General features: G+C 33.7%; 2 protein-coding genes across 8 annotated transcripts; both read right to left on the bottom strand.

Annotated features, from left to right (window-relative positions):
• Positions 1-118: 118 nt before the first annotated feature.
• Positions 119-5,837, bottom strand: LOC123213843 (dnaJ homolog subfamily C member 17-like). 3 transcript variants are annotated; one of them, XM_044633456.1, is made up of 5 exons: positions 5,819-5,837; positions 2,242-2,936; positions 1,983-2,165; positions 770-860; positions 119-478 (listed from the first exon to the last, which is right to left on the bottom strand). In XM_044633456.1, the coding sequence occupies exons 2-4, from the start codon at positions 2,908-2,910 to the stop codon at positions 840-842; spliced, it is 873 nt and encodes a 290-aa protein (XP_044489391.1). In that variant the 5' UTR covers positions 2,911-2,936; positions 5,819-5,837; the 3' UTR covers positions 119-478; positions 770-839. The 3 variants fall into 3 exon arrangements, with proteins under 3 accessions (XP_044489391.1, XP_044489390.1, XP_044489392.1); XM_044633455.1 differs by lacking the exon at positions 5,819-5,837 and adding an exon at positions 4,431-4,618; XM_044633457.1 differs by lacking the exons at positions 119-478; positions 5,819-5,837 and adding exons at positions 485-643; positions 4,431-4,619.
• On the bottom strand, positions 5,819-10,638 carry LOC123213845 (transportin-1-like). Of its 5 annotated transcripts, XR_006501761.1 has the most exons (10): positions 10,409-10,633; positions 10,237-10,314; positions 10,064-10,144; positions 9,689-9,739; positions 9,351-9,436; positions 8,137-8,203; positions 7,946-7,975; positions 7,774-7,833; positions 7,427-7,620; positions 6,806-6,893 (listed from the first exon to the last, which is right to left on the bottom strand). XR_006501761.1 is itself a non-coding variant. In XM_044633458.1 (9 exons), the coding sequence occupies exons 2-8, from the start codon at positions 10,249-10,251 to the stop codon at positions 5,985-5,987; spliced, it is 633 nt and encodes a 210-aa protein (XP_044489393.1). In that variant the 5' UTR covers positions 10,252-10,314; positions 10,409-10,638; the 3' UTR covers positions 5,819-5,895; positions 5,965-5,984. The 5 variants fall into 5 exon arrangements, 3 of the variants coding, with proteins under 3 accessions (XP_044489393.1, XP_044489394.1, XP_044489395.1); XM_044633458.1 differs by lacking the exons at positions 7,774-7,833; positions 7,946-7,975; positions 8,137-8,203 and adding exons at positions 5,819-5,895; positions 5,965-6,056 and having other exon boundaries at positions 6,795-6,893; positions 7,392-7,620; positions 10,409-10,638; XM_044633460.1 differs by lacking the exon at positions 6,806-6,893 and having other exon boundaries at positions 7,420-7,620.
• Positions 10,639-11,707: the final 1,069 nt, after the last annotated feature.

Below are 11,707 nucleotides of genomic sequence, written 5' to 3'. Positions count from 1 at the left end.
TGTCACCCACCTTATAAGATGATCTTTCAATAACCCTTACTTCACATTCCCTTGAACTTCACTTACATGTTGATTCACTATGTTAAAAAAAGTAAGATTAGTTCATACAAGTTCTAAATTCGAACAAATAAAAAAGACGGTACATAAATATATCATCATATAAATGCTGAAAGAACCAGTTTCTTTTACAATAAAAGTACAGCCAAGAGAAATTTATCACTTGCTTAAGCAGGCAGCAAGCTGCATTAGGTTCTAGCTCCCATTTTCCCCCAAATTTGCAACAATTGCTAAACACAGCTTGTTCCAACTTCGTCTAAATTCTTGTAATGTTTATAGTAGAAATCTGAAACTGGCTGCCAATGACAAGTTTCTACACTCGTATCCAGTTCAATGTACAACTAAACCAAAGTCTCATCAGATTAAGATAATCGCTCTTCAAATATGCTGCAATCTCTGAAAGACGATGAGATGAAGGGTCCTGCATTTTCGATATTCATAAATGTCAGAGAGGTAATGTATGGGTATATATCCTTTCATTTTGAGCCCCAACAAATATGATCCAACCATAAAAATAGATAGCCCATAGCAACCCCGCAAATCACGCCCTTAATGGGGCATTCTAAGTGCTTTGATTGGAATATACCTGTTGAGCACCTCTGACAAATTAAGTAACATACCGCAGATCATAACAAAACAAAATCAGAAATAAACAAGCAAGCGACAAGAGATATGGTGACATGAGCAATCATGGGTGAAGGTGATTCCTTGCCTTCACTAAGGATTACAAATGATCCGAGACATGATCCATTCAAGATTCTCTTCCTTCTCATTTTGACTTGTCACTTTTGTCTTTTTGCAGCCTGTTGAAAAGCATAGACAACTCATTACAAAACGAAGAAATGGGAACAAAAAAGACACAAATTAAATATAAAGTGTAACAAAAGGTCAGGGCTTTACATGGCCCACACTGGTACATCATTTCAGTCTATCTACTGGCTCAACAGTGACATAATCCCACTTTCAGGCTTCACAAAAAGTACTACAAGCACATGCTATAATTTAGGTGCAGATGTAGCATGCTTTAGTACCAGCTTCCCAATCATGCATTAGCAGAAGTACATTGATCACATACCAATGCTAGTGAACAACATGCCAATTTTTTACCAAATATAAACGTGTCATTATATCATCATCTCCACCCATGCCATAATCTACTGATATTCCAATTACTGTTAAAAATTTCAAAGAGGTTCCGACAATATAGTTCTGTATACATGACAAGATTCGTGGAGGAGGCCATAAACGGACAAAAATTCAAACCAAGCCCCATTCAAGGAAACACTAAGAACCAATGTTAAGTTATCCATAAACCAGTGACACTTTAGAAACCCCCCAGAAAGTTGCAACTTAGTCCTACATCTGAAACAATAAAGTAGATTCTATTAAAATGAAAACTCCAATTACAAAATAGAAATCAGCATTCAAAATACCTGTATTCATACCCACCAAGATTAGGAAAATATAAGTCTATCTGTAAAATCTAAGGTTGATTATGAACAGTCTGAAACTGAAAAATCTCCAACATTATATCAAATAAACACTTGGAGAAATGCTAAGAGATAATTGAACTCAAGTTCAAATGACACGAATGTATATTAAAAACAAACTTGCCAGTTATAATTACTAATAGCTTGCACAGTTTAACATACATGCAGGTGGGAAGTGAGAGACAGGGACGGAGGTGAAAGAGGTAACAGTGTATCAGCATGTGTGGCACATCACAAACATCTGTTGTAAAAGTATAGCCCTCAGTTATAAGGTAAGCCCCACTGTTAATCACCTACAACTACAGGACAATTCAAGATACGATGCCGTGATTTCAATCCAAAATCCATGCAGTCAAAGATAAACTCTATTTTAAATCTAAGAGCATTTGAACTACAAATTGAAAAATTATAATTAATAAAGATTATTAATCACACCATTTGGAGTTTTTGCAACACAGAGTCTTCATATGCTTGATAGCCTGCTCCTACCAAATTATCCAGGCCATCACTCTCTGCACAACTCTGTGAACTTGTAAATTCAGTTGCTACAGCAGGTTGAACAGGCAAAACCAGCAAAGGGTTTGAAAGACTTCCACATACACTTCCCGTAGCAGCAACCTACAACAAAATAATATTAAATAATATGTAATTAAAAAATTACGAACTTGCATAGGGTACTATTCAACAAACTCACCACTGCATCTTTAGTTGACATTACAACTAGCGCAGAACCTTTCTTCTTGGAGCTCTTAATGACAACATCTTCTACCTGTCCAAACTCTGCAAATATTTCTTTCAACCTCTCTGCACTATAATCCTCTCCCCCCTTCTCCCATGAAACCTTAAGCATCTTTTCCTTGTCCAAACCTACCCCAGCAACTGCAGCACCACTTCTACTTGTTTTAGTCTCTTTAACCGAAGCAGATCCTGCAGGAGCTCCTTTACTTGCTAGTGCATGCTTAATTCTTGCAATCTCTTCCTTAAGCTCCCTGGAAATCCTCTCCTCTTCCTGTCGAGCTTTCACAGTTGGGTCAGGAGCAAAAGCAGCCCTTTCCCTCTCCTCAAGATCAGACCTCATCTTTCTCTTTCTCCCATCCTGCTGCACTAGTCGTTTTTCCTTCTCAAGTTTGATTTTCAGAAGATCATCAAACAATTTCCGTGCCTTTTCGTCCTTCAAAATCTCATAAGACGACTTAAGCATTTGGAAATTGGCATGGGCATCTGGGTCATCAGGCCGTTTATCCGGGTGTAGTTCTAAAGCCTTCAATTTATATGCTTTTGATATCTCTTTTTCACTGAGTTTAGCCCCTTCCTCACCAGAAGGTAACCCCAGTACTTTATAGTGATCAACATCAACATCCATTCTTTCTGATAGAAATTGATAATATACTGCAATCGAGAAGAAAAATCTTTAGTTAGGCATTGAATCAAGTATATAAGCAATCAGCAACAACTTATCACATAAATCTTGATAACATGCAATTACTCATACAACTCATACAGAACCCATCTAGTGTTTCTTTGAAGTTCCAAACTCTTTGAAATCCCAAACACACACACCAATTAACGAATCTACATAAAATAATGCAGCATAACTGAAAATTCACATTAGTTTCTTTCTTGTATTCAAACACAAATTCAAATCAAAACAAAAGTACACATTCTTAATGCTTAGGTATGAACCATTACTTCAACATATAATACAGAAAAAAAATTAAAGTCGTAATTTCACCATGAAGCCCATTAGGATTTAATTATTTACATTTTTTGGTTCATGACTTGGTTCCTCAATTCATGGATTATAAGCACATTTTATATATAATACCGAAACAATTATCTAAAATAATAAAGCTTTAAGATCTCTGTTTCAATGCCCAAAAAGAAAAAAAAAATACTTCAAAACAAGTAAATCAGTCCAAGCATAAACATATAGTAATTGGAAAAAAATGGAATTTAAAGATATTAAATAATACTTAAATTCACAAATACCTATAAGACCCCAACTGAATCCTCAATTTGGCAATTCTATAGGCTCCTAAGGGACACTATTCTCAAATTACAATCAAAGTAGTCATATATTCTTCGTGCATAAACTACAACAGTAAAGCTTCTTAAGTGAGGACTAAAAAAATTATCTATCCTAGAACACGATAAATACAACAGGCGAAGCCCAAACATTTAAAAAGAGTTTAAATTGAAAAGGAAACTGAAATAAATGCCTAGACAAAAAATCACATTGGCGTGAAAAAGTAAATTAATTACAAAAGAACGCCCTAAACCAAAATAATAAACAACCTGCTCTAAGAATAATGAAAATGGCAAAACCCTAACAAACTAACAGAATATGAAAAAGAAATACTAATAATCGAATCAATAACTTAACATGAAAATGGCAAAACCCTAAAAAAAAAAAACACTATTTTTTTTAATTCTACACACAGCCTTCGGTATCTCATCCTCTCCTTTCCCAAATGGCAGGTGAAGATCAGCATTTGTACAAGAAAAAAAGCAAAACCACAAAATTTTACTTCCTATCTTTCAAGTGGGAAAAGAGATCAAACCCTAACTTGGATTGTTTATTCAACTTCAAAGCAACTTCACAGCCAGCTCCCTGGGTTCCAAAATTGCTAAAATTCACAAATGTTTCTATAAAAAAAAAAAAAATTACAGGCACACAACTCATACCTAAACAAGTTGCTAATTTATCCATCGTTAAACGCGTAAAGAGCATTATTCGCAAAACAAAATTAGGGATACAACGAATTACAGTCCATTTCTAAAATTTCCTACAGGAAGACAAAGACATTTTCGATAAAACCATCAAATTACAGAAAAACTAGCGTTTCCAAATGTATAGAGAGAACGCACGAGGCGTATACTTACTTGACACTGACACGGAGGGAAGAAATTAAGAAAAAAAGGCGTTGGAGAGTTAAAATTACAGTGATTTGGTTTATAGGAAGGAAGAAAACGAAGTGAGTTAAACAAACAGTGATTGGCGCTTGCTGTGGCGAGTACCGTTCTCCATTTGTCGGAGAAAAAGAGAGAGGGGAGACGAGAGGCTGGATGATTATTCCTATGGGGCTTTCCATTTTTATTCTTTTCTCCATTCTGGGTTCTGTTGTTGACCGAGTTATTCTAATGAGTCGGCCCGGTCCGTGGGGCATTTTACAAAGAACGCAGGAATTTTTTTTGTAAACTCAAGTACCGTACAGTTGACGGTAAAGATTGATCCCCTAATAAAATTTGATAGGTATAAATAATTATTATGTTTAATTAAAAATAATAAAAGATTACTAGAAAATTATTTTATTTAAATACCCTTGAATATAATTATTTTTAAATATCTTTTATATTATTTGTCATATTAATTAAAAATAAATTTATTTTTATTTCAAAAAATTAATAAATAATAATTTTTCTATAATAAAATCAAGATTATCTCAGTAATCTTTAAATACCTAAGGTGAAGGTAGTAATCAGATTACCACATATATTACCTGTTACGTCAACATTGGTAATAGAAAATTACGGTAATCTTTTATCTTAAAAAGCTTCCATCAAACGCACCCTAAAACTCTATTTTTTTAGGCCTAAAAGTATTATTCCTACTTAGGGTAAAATGTAATGCCAAACTTATATTTATTATCCTTTAAAAATATAAATATTTAATCATTTATTAAATTTTATTTATATTGTCAAAACTAAAATTGTTAATTAATAAAAATATTTAAAAAATAAAAATTTATTATATTTTTCTTTAAGTTTAAAATTCTAATAAATTTCTCCTATTCAAAGTTTTAAAAATAAATATTTTCTTTTAGGGTTTTTTTCAACCACGCTACAAGAGATAACAATGGCGATGGTCACGACAATGATGACACTCTCTCTCTCTCCTACCTTCTTGTTTTATCTCGTTCCATTTCTAGCTATCCCAACCTACAAAGATGAGAGATGACGATAATTTGTTGTTTTTATATGAGACGAAGACGCTTTGTCTTCATCAGGATGGAGAAGGAAACCTTCGTCAATCGCTTTCATCAATCAGGATTGGCTGAGAATGGAACGAGATGGAAAGAGAGGTCAGGAGAGAGAGACAATGCCACCATCATCATCTCCAGCCATCGTGATCACTGTCGCATAGATCTGTTTGAAAAGCTCCCTAGCAGTAACTACAAGTTAAACCTCCAAATAAGACACTTCAGCAATCCATCTTTGATGATAATGATTAAGCCATTCTGGAATTAGACAGCGATGATTAAGGTCCTTACTTGAATCATATTTTCTCCAGGCTGTGTCAATGTTGTCAAAGTCGAGTACTGCATACAGGAAGGTGCAAAGGAGCCAACTGAGGTGACATAAAAAAGCAATTAACTTTGTTTACGTGTAAATCGACTATTAGTAAATTGATGACTACCTGCATGTCAAATCTAGATTTCAACAGGGAAGCATACCAGCAGCCATTAGAGGGAGTTGAATTAATCTATCCACCAGTGGTAGCCAAGTAAACTGCACATGAAGTTCAATTTAAGCAAAGAAAGAAACCAATAGACTTTTGTTTTCCCCAGTACCCAAAGAAATATCATATTATATTTCCATATTTACATGAGAAAATGCAACTGCATTTACCCTTCAATATGCCCAATGACAACATCAACACTCCAATTCAAATTTCCATATCTAATTATCATCTAAAATATAATAACAAATAAATGTGCTTGTGCAAGTTTCCTTCCATCAGTATAGACAGAAACATATGCGAACTAACGGAGTAGTCAAAAATCTATCCCTGTAACTGCAGTGCCAACCAAATGCTATTAAGAATTTAATTTTGACTTACTAGGTTTTAAAGAAACTTAAAACTGTCACGTCCTTTGTTTTACCAACATTTTGTAGACATTAACCAACCTGTATATCATTAAGCCTATTTAGTGTTTGATACAATAAACAAATCATTCTTTTCAATCCAAAACAATTCATCCATTTAGCTAAAGTTGAACATGAAACAATATAACCATTATTCGGTTTTCCTTAGCCATCAATAATCACCATTTCCTCAATTTCTTCCCTGCTGCAGAAAATTATATCCACTTATTATGAATCTTGCATATTCTAGAACCAGGGATCCCAAGATCTTGCACGAACTGCCAATTTAATTTACTCTTCATCCTAAACAGGTCATTAACAATGAAAATGTATCTAACTTGAGGATATCAGAAATGATGAGGAACAGTTGAAATAATGTACCTGAACAATAAATTTGCTGAACCGAGAAAGTGTCCAACAAGAAATACTTCGTGTTAGAGGAAACTTGTCATCTAAAAGCGGGATAAGAAATGCCACAGTCTGCACATATCAAAATTGTTTTTCATGAACTCAGCATTCTGAGTCAGTGAATGAATGGCCAGATCCAGAAAATAAAAAATCTTCATTATGATAGACAATTTTTGAACAAAGGTAATACTCACCACTCATTGGAGGGTGGAGATAAACAAAGAAAATATGAATAATTCATAATTAGCGATGCAACAGTTATTGTGTAACTCATATATACAGATTAAATCATGAGTATATAGAGAAATAAACATTGCCAGAAAGAGACATGATTACATAAAAGCTTCATCAAGAAGAATTATGGATTAAAAAGACAAAAAAAAAAAAAATCAAGGAATACTGTAAAAGTAAAGTCAAAAGAGGAAAATAAATGTAATAAACTGGAGTTAAGCATAGCTCTAATTTTCTTTAAAAAGAAAAAAAAAAGATTAAGGCATTCTATTCACATCCAGTCCGTACAAGCCATGTGTAATCAGATTCAAAAATTTAGATCATCCAACAGATGATTACTTCGGATAAATGAGGGTAGAGGCCATTAATGCAACCTTCTGCTATGGCACAAACAGCCAAAACAGCTGCTTCCCTGTCTTTCCAGGCAGCATCGCCACTAGTTGCCAGCTTAGCCAGCAAAAAATCCTGAGAACTAAAACTGTACTTGAAAAATGAGCTTCTAGTACAGAACATCAAGCGCCACTGCACTGCACTTCCACAAATTCCACACATTAACTGTGTCATCATCCTGTAAATTTAATAGGTCACTAAAACAACTGAACGATCTTGTCTATTATATCAACGAAATCACCACTTCTGTAAATTCCATATAATCAGTGAATGATAATTTAACTGTGCAATTTAAAACTGCTAGCAGAAATAAGATAAAGCAACGACTTACATCATCTTCCAAATTTTCTGCTCCATGAAACCATGATGAATGAAAACGAGGTTTTAAATCCTGTGTTGTACATAGATAAACTAAATAAACACATCAAGCAAAACAACATGGCTTCAGAACTAATAAAATATGAACACAAATATTAAAAAAAATAATAATAAAATGTATAAACCTGGTCCCTGTCTGGCAGCGACTCATCCTCCTGCAACAACAATTAGATCCACATAAATTATGCAATTCATCATCATCAGCATAAACCATATTTGAAAGCAGAATCTACAAAAGTTGTTCAGACATCATGGAAAATTACTCTGGGAAAAAAGTAAGTAGCATAAAAGGAAACTAAACAAACGTTAGCTCTACCGGAAGTAAACACGGCAGGAATTCTTTCATGTTTTCAGGTGGTAATTGAGCATCACAGTATGCAGACCTGACAAGGAGATGACCATCAATAAATAAATAAATATATATATAGAAGAACAAGGATTGCAGAATATTTCCTTTTTTTTTTTTAAAATACCCCAAGATTTGTTTAGTTTCCTTTTATGCTACTTATTTTTTTCCCAGAGTAATTTTCCATGATGTCTGAACAACTTTTGAAGATTCTGCTTTCAAATATGGTTTATGCTGATGATGATGAATCACTTCTTGAAGCAGAGGTAGGTTAACTTTTCTGTTCACCTTGTCTTTCAATTATTCTGAATATTGTATTGCATAATTTATGTGGATCTAATTATTGTTGCAGGAGGATGAGTCGCTGCCAGACAGGGACCAGGTTTATACATTTTATGTTTTTTTTTTTTTTTAATATATGTGTTCATATTTTATTAGTTCTGAAGCCATGTTGTTTTGCTTGATGTGTTTATTTAGTTTATCTATGTACAACACAGGATTTAAAACCTCTTTCTTCACCAGTACTAAACAAAGGGTTGCAGATATTATAAAAGCAATAGTCACAATCCTCAGCACATAAATCTGCCAAGTACTTAATATAAGAAAATCTTAAGTTTCTTACATCAAAGAATGCACCAATATGGCATTGCATTTAAGAACTCATAAACACTGACAATCTTCACAAACACATGATTATCCAAGGGTACAAAAGCATAAAATCAGAAAAGTGAAAAGAAGAAGGAAATTTGGAAGTAGCAAAATTAATCAAACATCACATGCCCCTCCAATGAAACATCAACTTCTCAGTTAACCACCTTTTCTACCTAAATATACAACTATGGGTTTCACCACCAGCAAACCCAGAATTTAAACTTGCAAGCGATCCCTATTCTCCAAAGAGAATAACAATGCCAATGCCCCAAACGAATTTAACAAGCACTCACACCAGCTTTGGCATATTTACACAGCATTATTATGAAATGTTTTCAGAAATAGTATTGCACATCAGAATAACATTTCATACTCCCCTCAATACTCTATGGTATATAACATAGAAATCTAGATACATACATGATTAACAAAGAATTGCCTTGATGTTTAATTTCCAATGTGCCAACATAACGTGCATCAAATTACTAGTCAAGACATTCAAAATTTTTTATTTTTGCAAAGCAAAGGATTACCAGAATTCACAAGCTTCAAGAGCCACTCCATCATCAGCGTCCTCGTTTACTTGTAGCATGTATTCGATTACATTTCTTAGACGCGGCTGAAATAGTGCACGTTATCATCAATAATTAAAGGAGAATGGCCACATAGAATAAGACAACAAACAAGACAAAAATTATGATATAGAAACAAATAAGTCATAATAAAGGATCTACTCAAAACACTTTGACCAGACTGGATGACATAAGATGAAATAAAAGCGCATAACAGCCAGCCAAATTAACACCAAAAAGAAATATAATAATCACAAAGAAAATGTGTGTCACTAATGTCAAACAAGCATGAAACTAACCTCCAAGAAAGTTGGACGGACTTCAATTAGCTGAACAAATGCTGCACAAACCTGTTAAGTTGAAATAAACAACACTAGTCATAAAACAATAAGATTATAGTCTACTAACAACCTCACTTCAAAAGACAACATGTCATCCATCTAGGTCAGCAAATATCCAGTTCCTTAGAGATATATGTTATCATAGAATCCATTCAAGAAAAAACAGCATGACTATATAGCCAAGACTTCATGTACAGAAACAATTTAAACCAGAAAATGGATTAATAAGGTAAAGAGAGATTATCTTCAACATATGTAGGAAGTATTTTTTTCAGTCTATAATGGATGCCACCAATAGAAAAGTCTACCAACTTAGCAAGAGAATGCAATCACCAATTTTCGGACTTCTGTAGCAGAGTCATTAGCAAGTACAAACAAACCCTGAAGGTACTGATCCATGGATGTAAACAAAGCCTAAAATGAATAAAGACATAATATTGGCTATTAACCCTATGTAAATTAATAACATTCAGATAGAAGAGAACAAAAAATTCAAGTACACTCACAGAAGGCATCAACATGATGTATTGATTCACAGAACCCAAGGAAAGCTTTCTTAGCGAGGTATGTGGTGACTGGAAAAACTGTTCATACAAAAACCAGAATAATAAAAACCTAAGAAAAACAAAAAGTAGGATTTGGGCATGGCATAAGACCAATAATAAATTATCATGTCACCTGCAAAAATCGAGGGAGGAAGATGTTGATGGGACGCTCAGCCAACCCAGGTACATCTGAATCCAGCACTTCGGGTATGTCCTCACAAATCTGTATTAAGTTGCAGCATAATTTGTTCAATATTATCGAACAAGGACATTAATCTAGATTTTTAACTCTACACTAGCTCAGAGAGACAATTAGAAAGATTAATATTCTTGCCACTAGATCATTAATCCATGGTTGGCTTGAAGTAAAATAAGATAAATTACGTAATTTTTTTTTTTTAAATTTGCATAGCTACTTAACCTGTTTGACAAACTAACCTAAAAATTTTAAGTATTGGGTGGGTCCAATCATAGTATAAGCAGTCTTGTCAAAATACCAGAAATAATAGAATACTTTTAACACTCACTTGTACATCCAAAAAACAAATTAACCTTTTGGGTCTTCCATGTGAAACAGAAACCATACAAAATGAGGATAATCAAACATAAAAACTTAAGAAATACCATATCAGTATACCTGAGCAATTGCATGAAGACTAAAAGGGTCTCTTGTTGCATAAGGATCTTTGGACCAAATCATTAGAAACAACCATACAAAATTATTAACCAGCAACAAAAGCAAGCATGCTTTCTTATTCCAACCAACAGAAAAGTAACATTTGTACAATCACTCAAAAGACAACCCAAATTATGACCAGAATCAAAATATGAATTGTTACAGTGGGGAAGGGAGTCCTAGAGGGTCGACATACCCAGAATGAACTGACATGGAATCAAGGAAAAAAGCCTCAGGCTTAAAAGTTCTGGCTAATAAGGAAATCTGTCACAATATAAAAGCAACTCTCAAAAGAAAAAACAAAACTAAATAATACACTTGGATCCACATACCATGATGCAGGTTTATAATAACAATGAGAATTATGATTTCACGAGAACATGGGCATGGTAACCAAGGCAAACTAAAGAGATGGTTATCAAGTCATGTCTCTATCAACTATCACACTCATTGACACAGACCTGTCTTTCTTTATTCTAAAGCATGAATATGTAGAACTATGAATGATTTCGAAGGTGAAGGTCCATTATGTGATTTTTTTTTTTTTTTTTTTTTTTTTTATAGTTGATACATACTCATGCTTTTATTATTAGTGTTTGACAAGTCATCTAAATTTAACAGTGATGCACGACATGTCATCCACCTTATAAGATGACCTTTCAATAATCCTTACTTCATATTTCCTTGAACTTCACTTACATGTTGATTCACTATGTTAAAAAAAGCAAGACAGTTCATACAAGTTCTAAATTCGAA

This window comes from Mangifera indica, chromosome 4 (assembly GCF_011075055.1).
Source record: "Mangifera indica cultivar Alphonso chromosome 4, CATAS_Mindica_2.1, whole genome shotgun sequence".
Lineage (NCBI taxonomy): Eukaryota > Viridiplantae > Streptophyta > Magnoliopsida > Sapindales > Anacardiaceae > Mangifera > Mangifera indica.
This window is presented reverse-complemented; position numbering and strand designations above follow the sequence as displayed.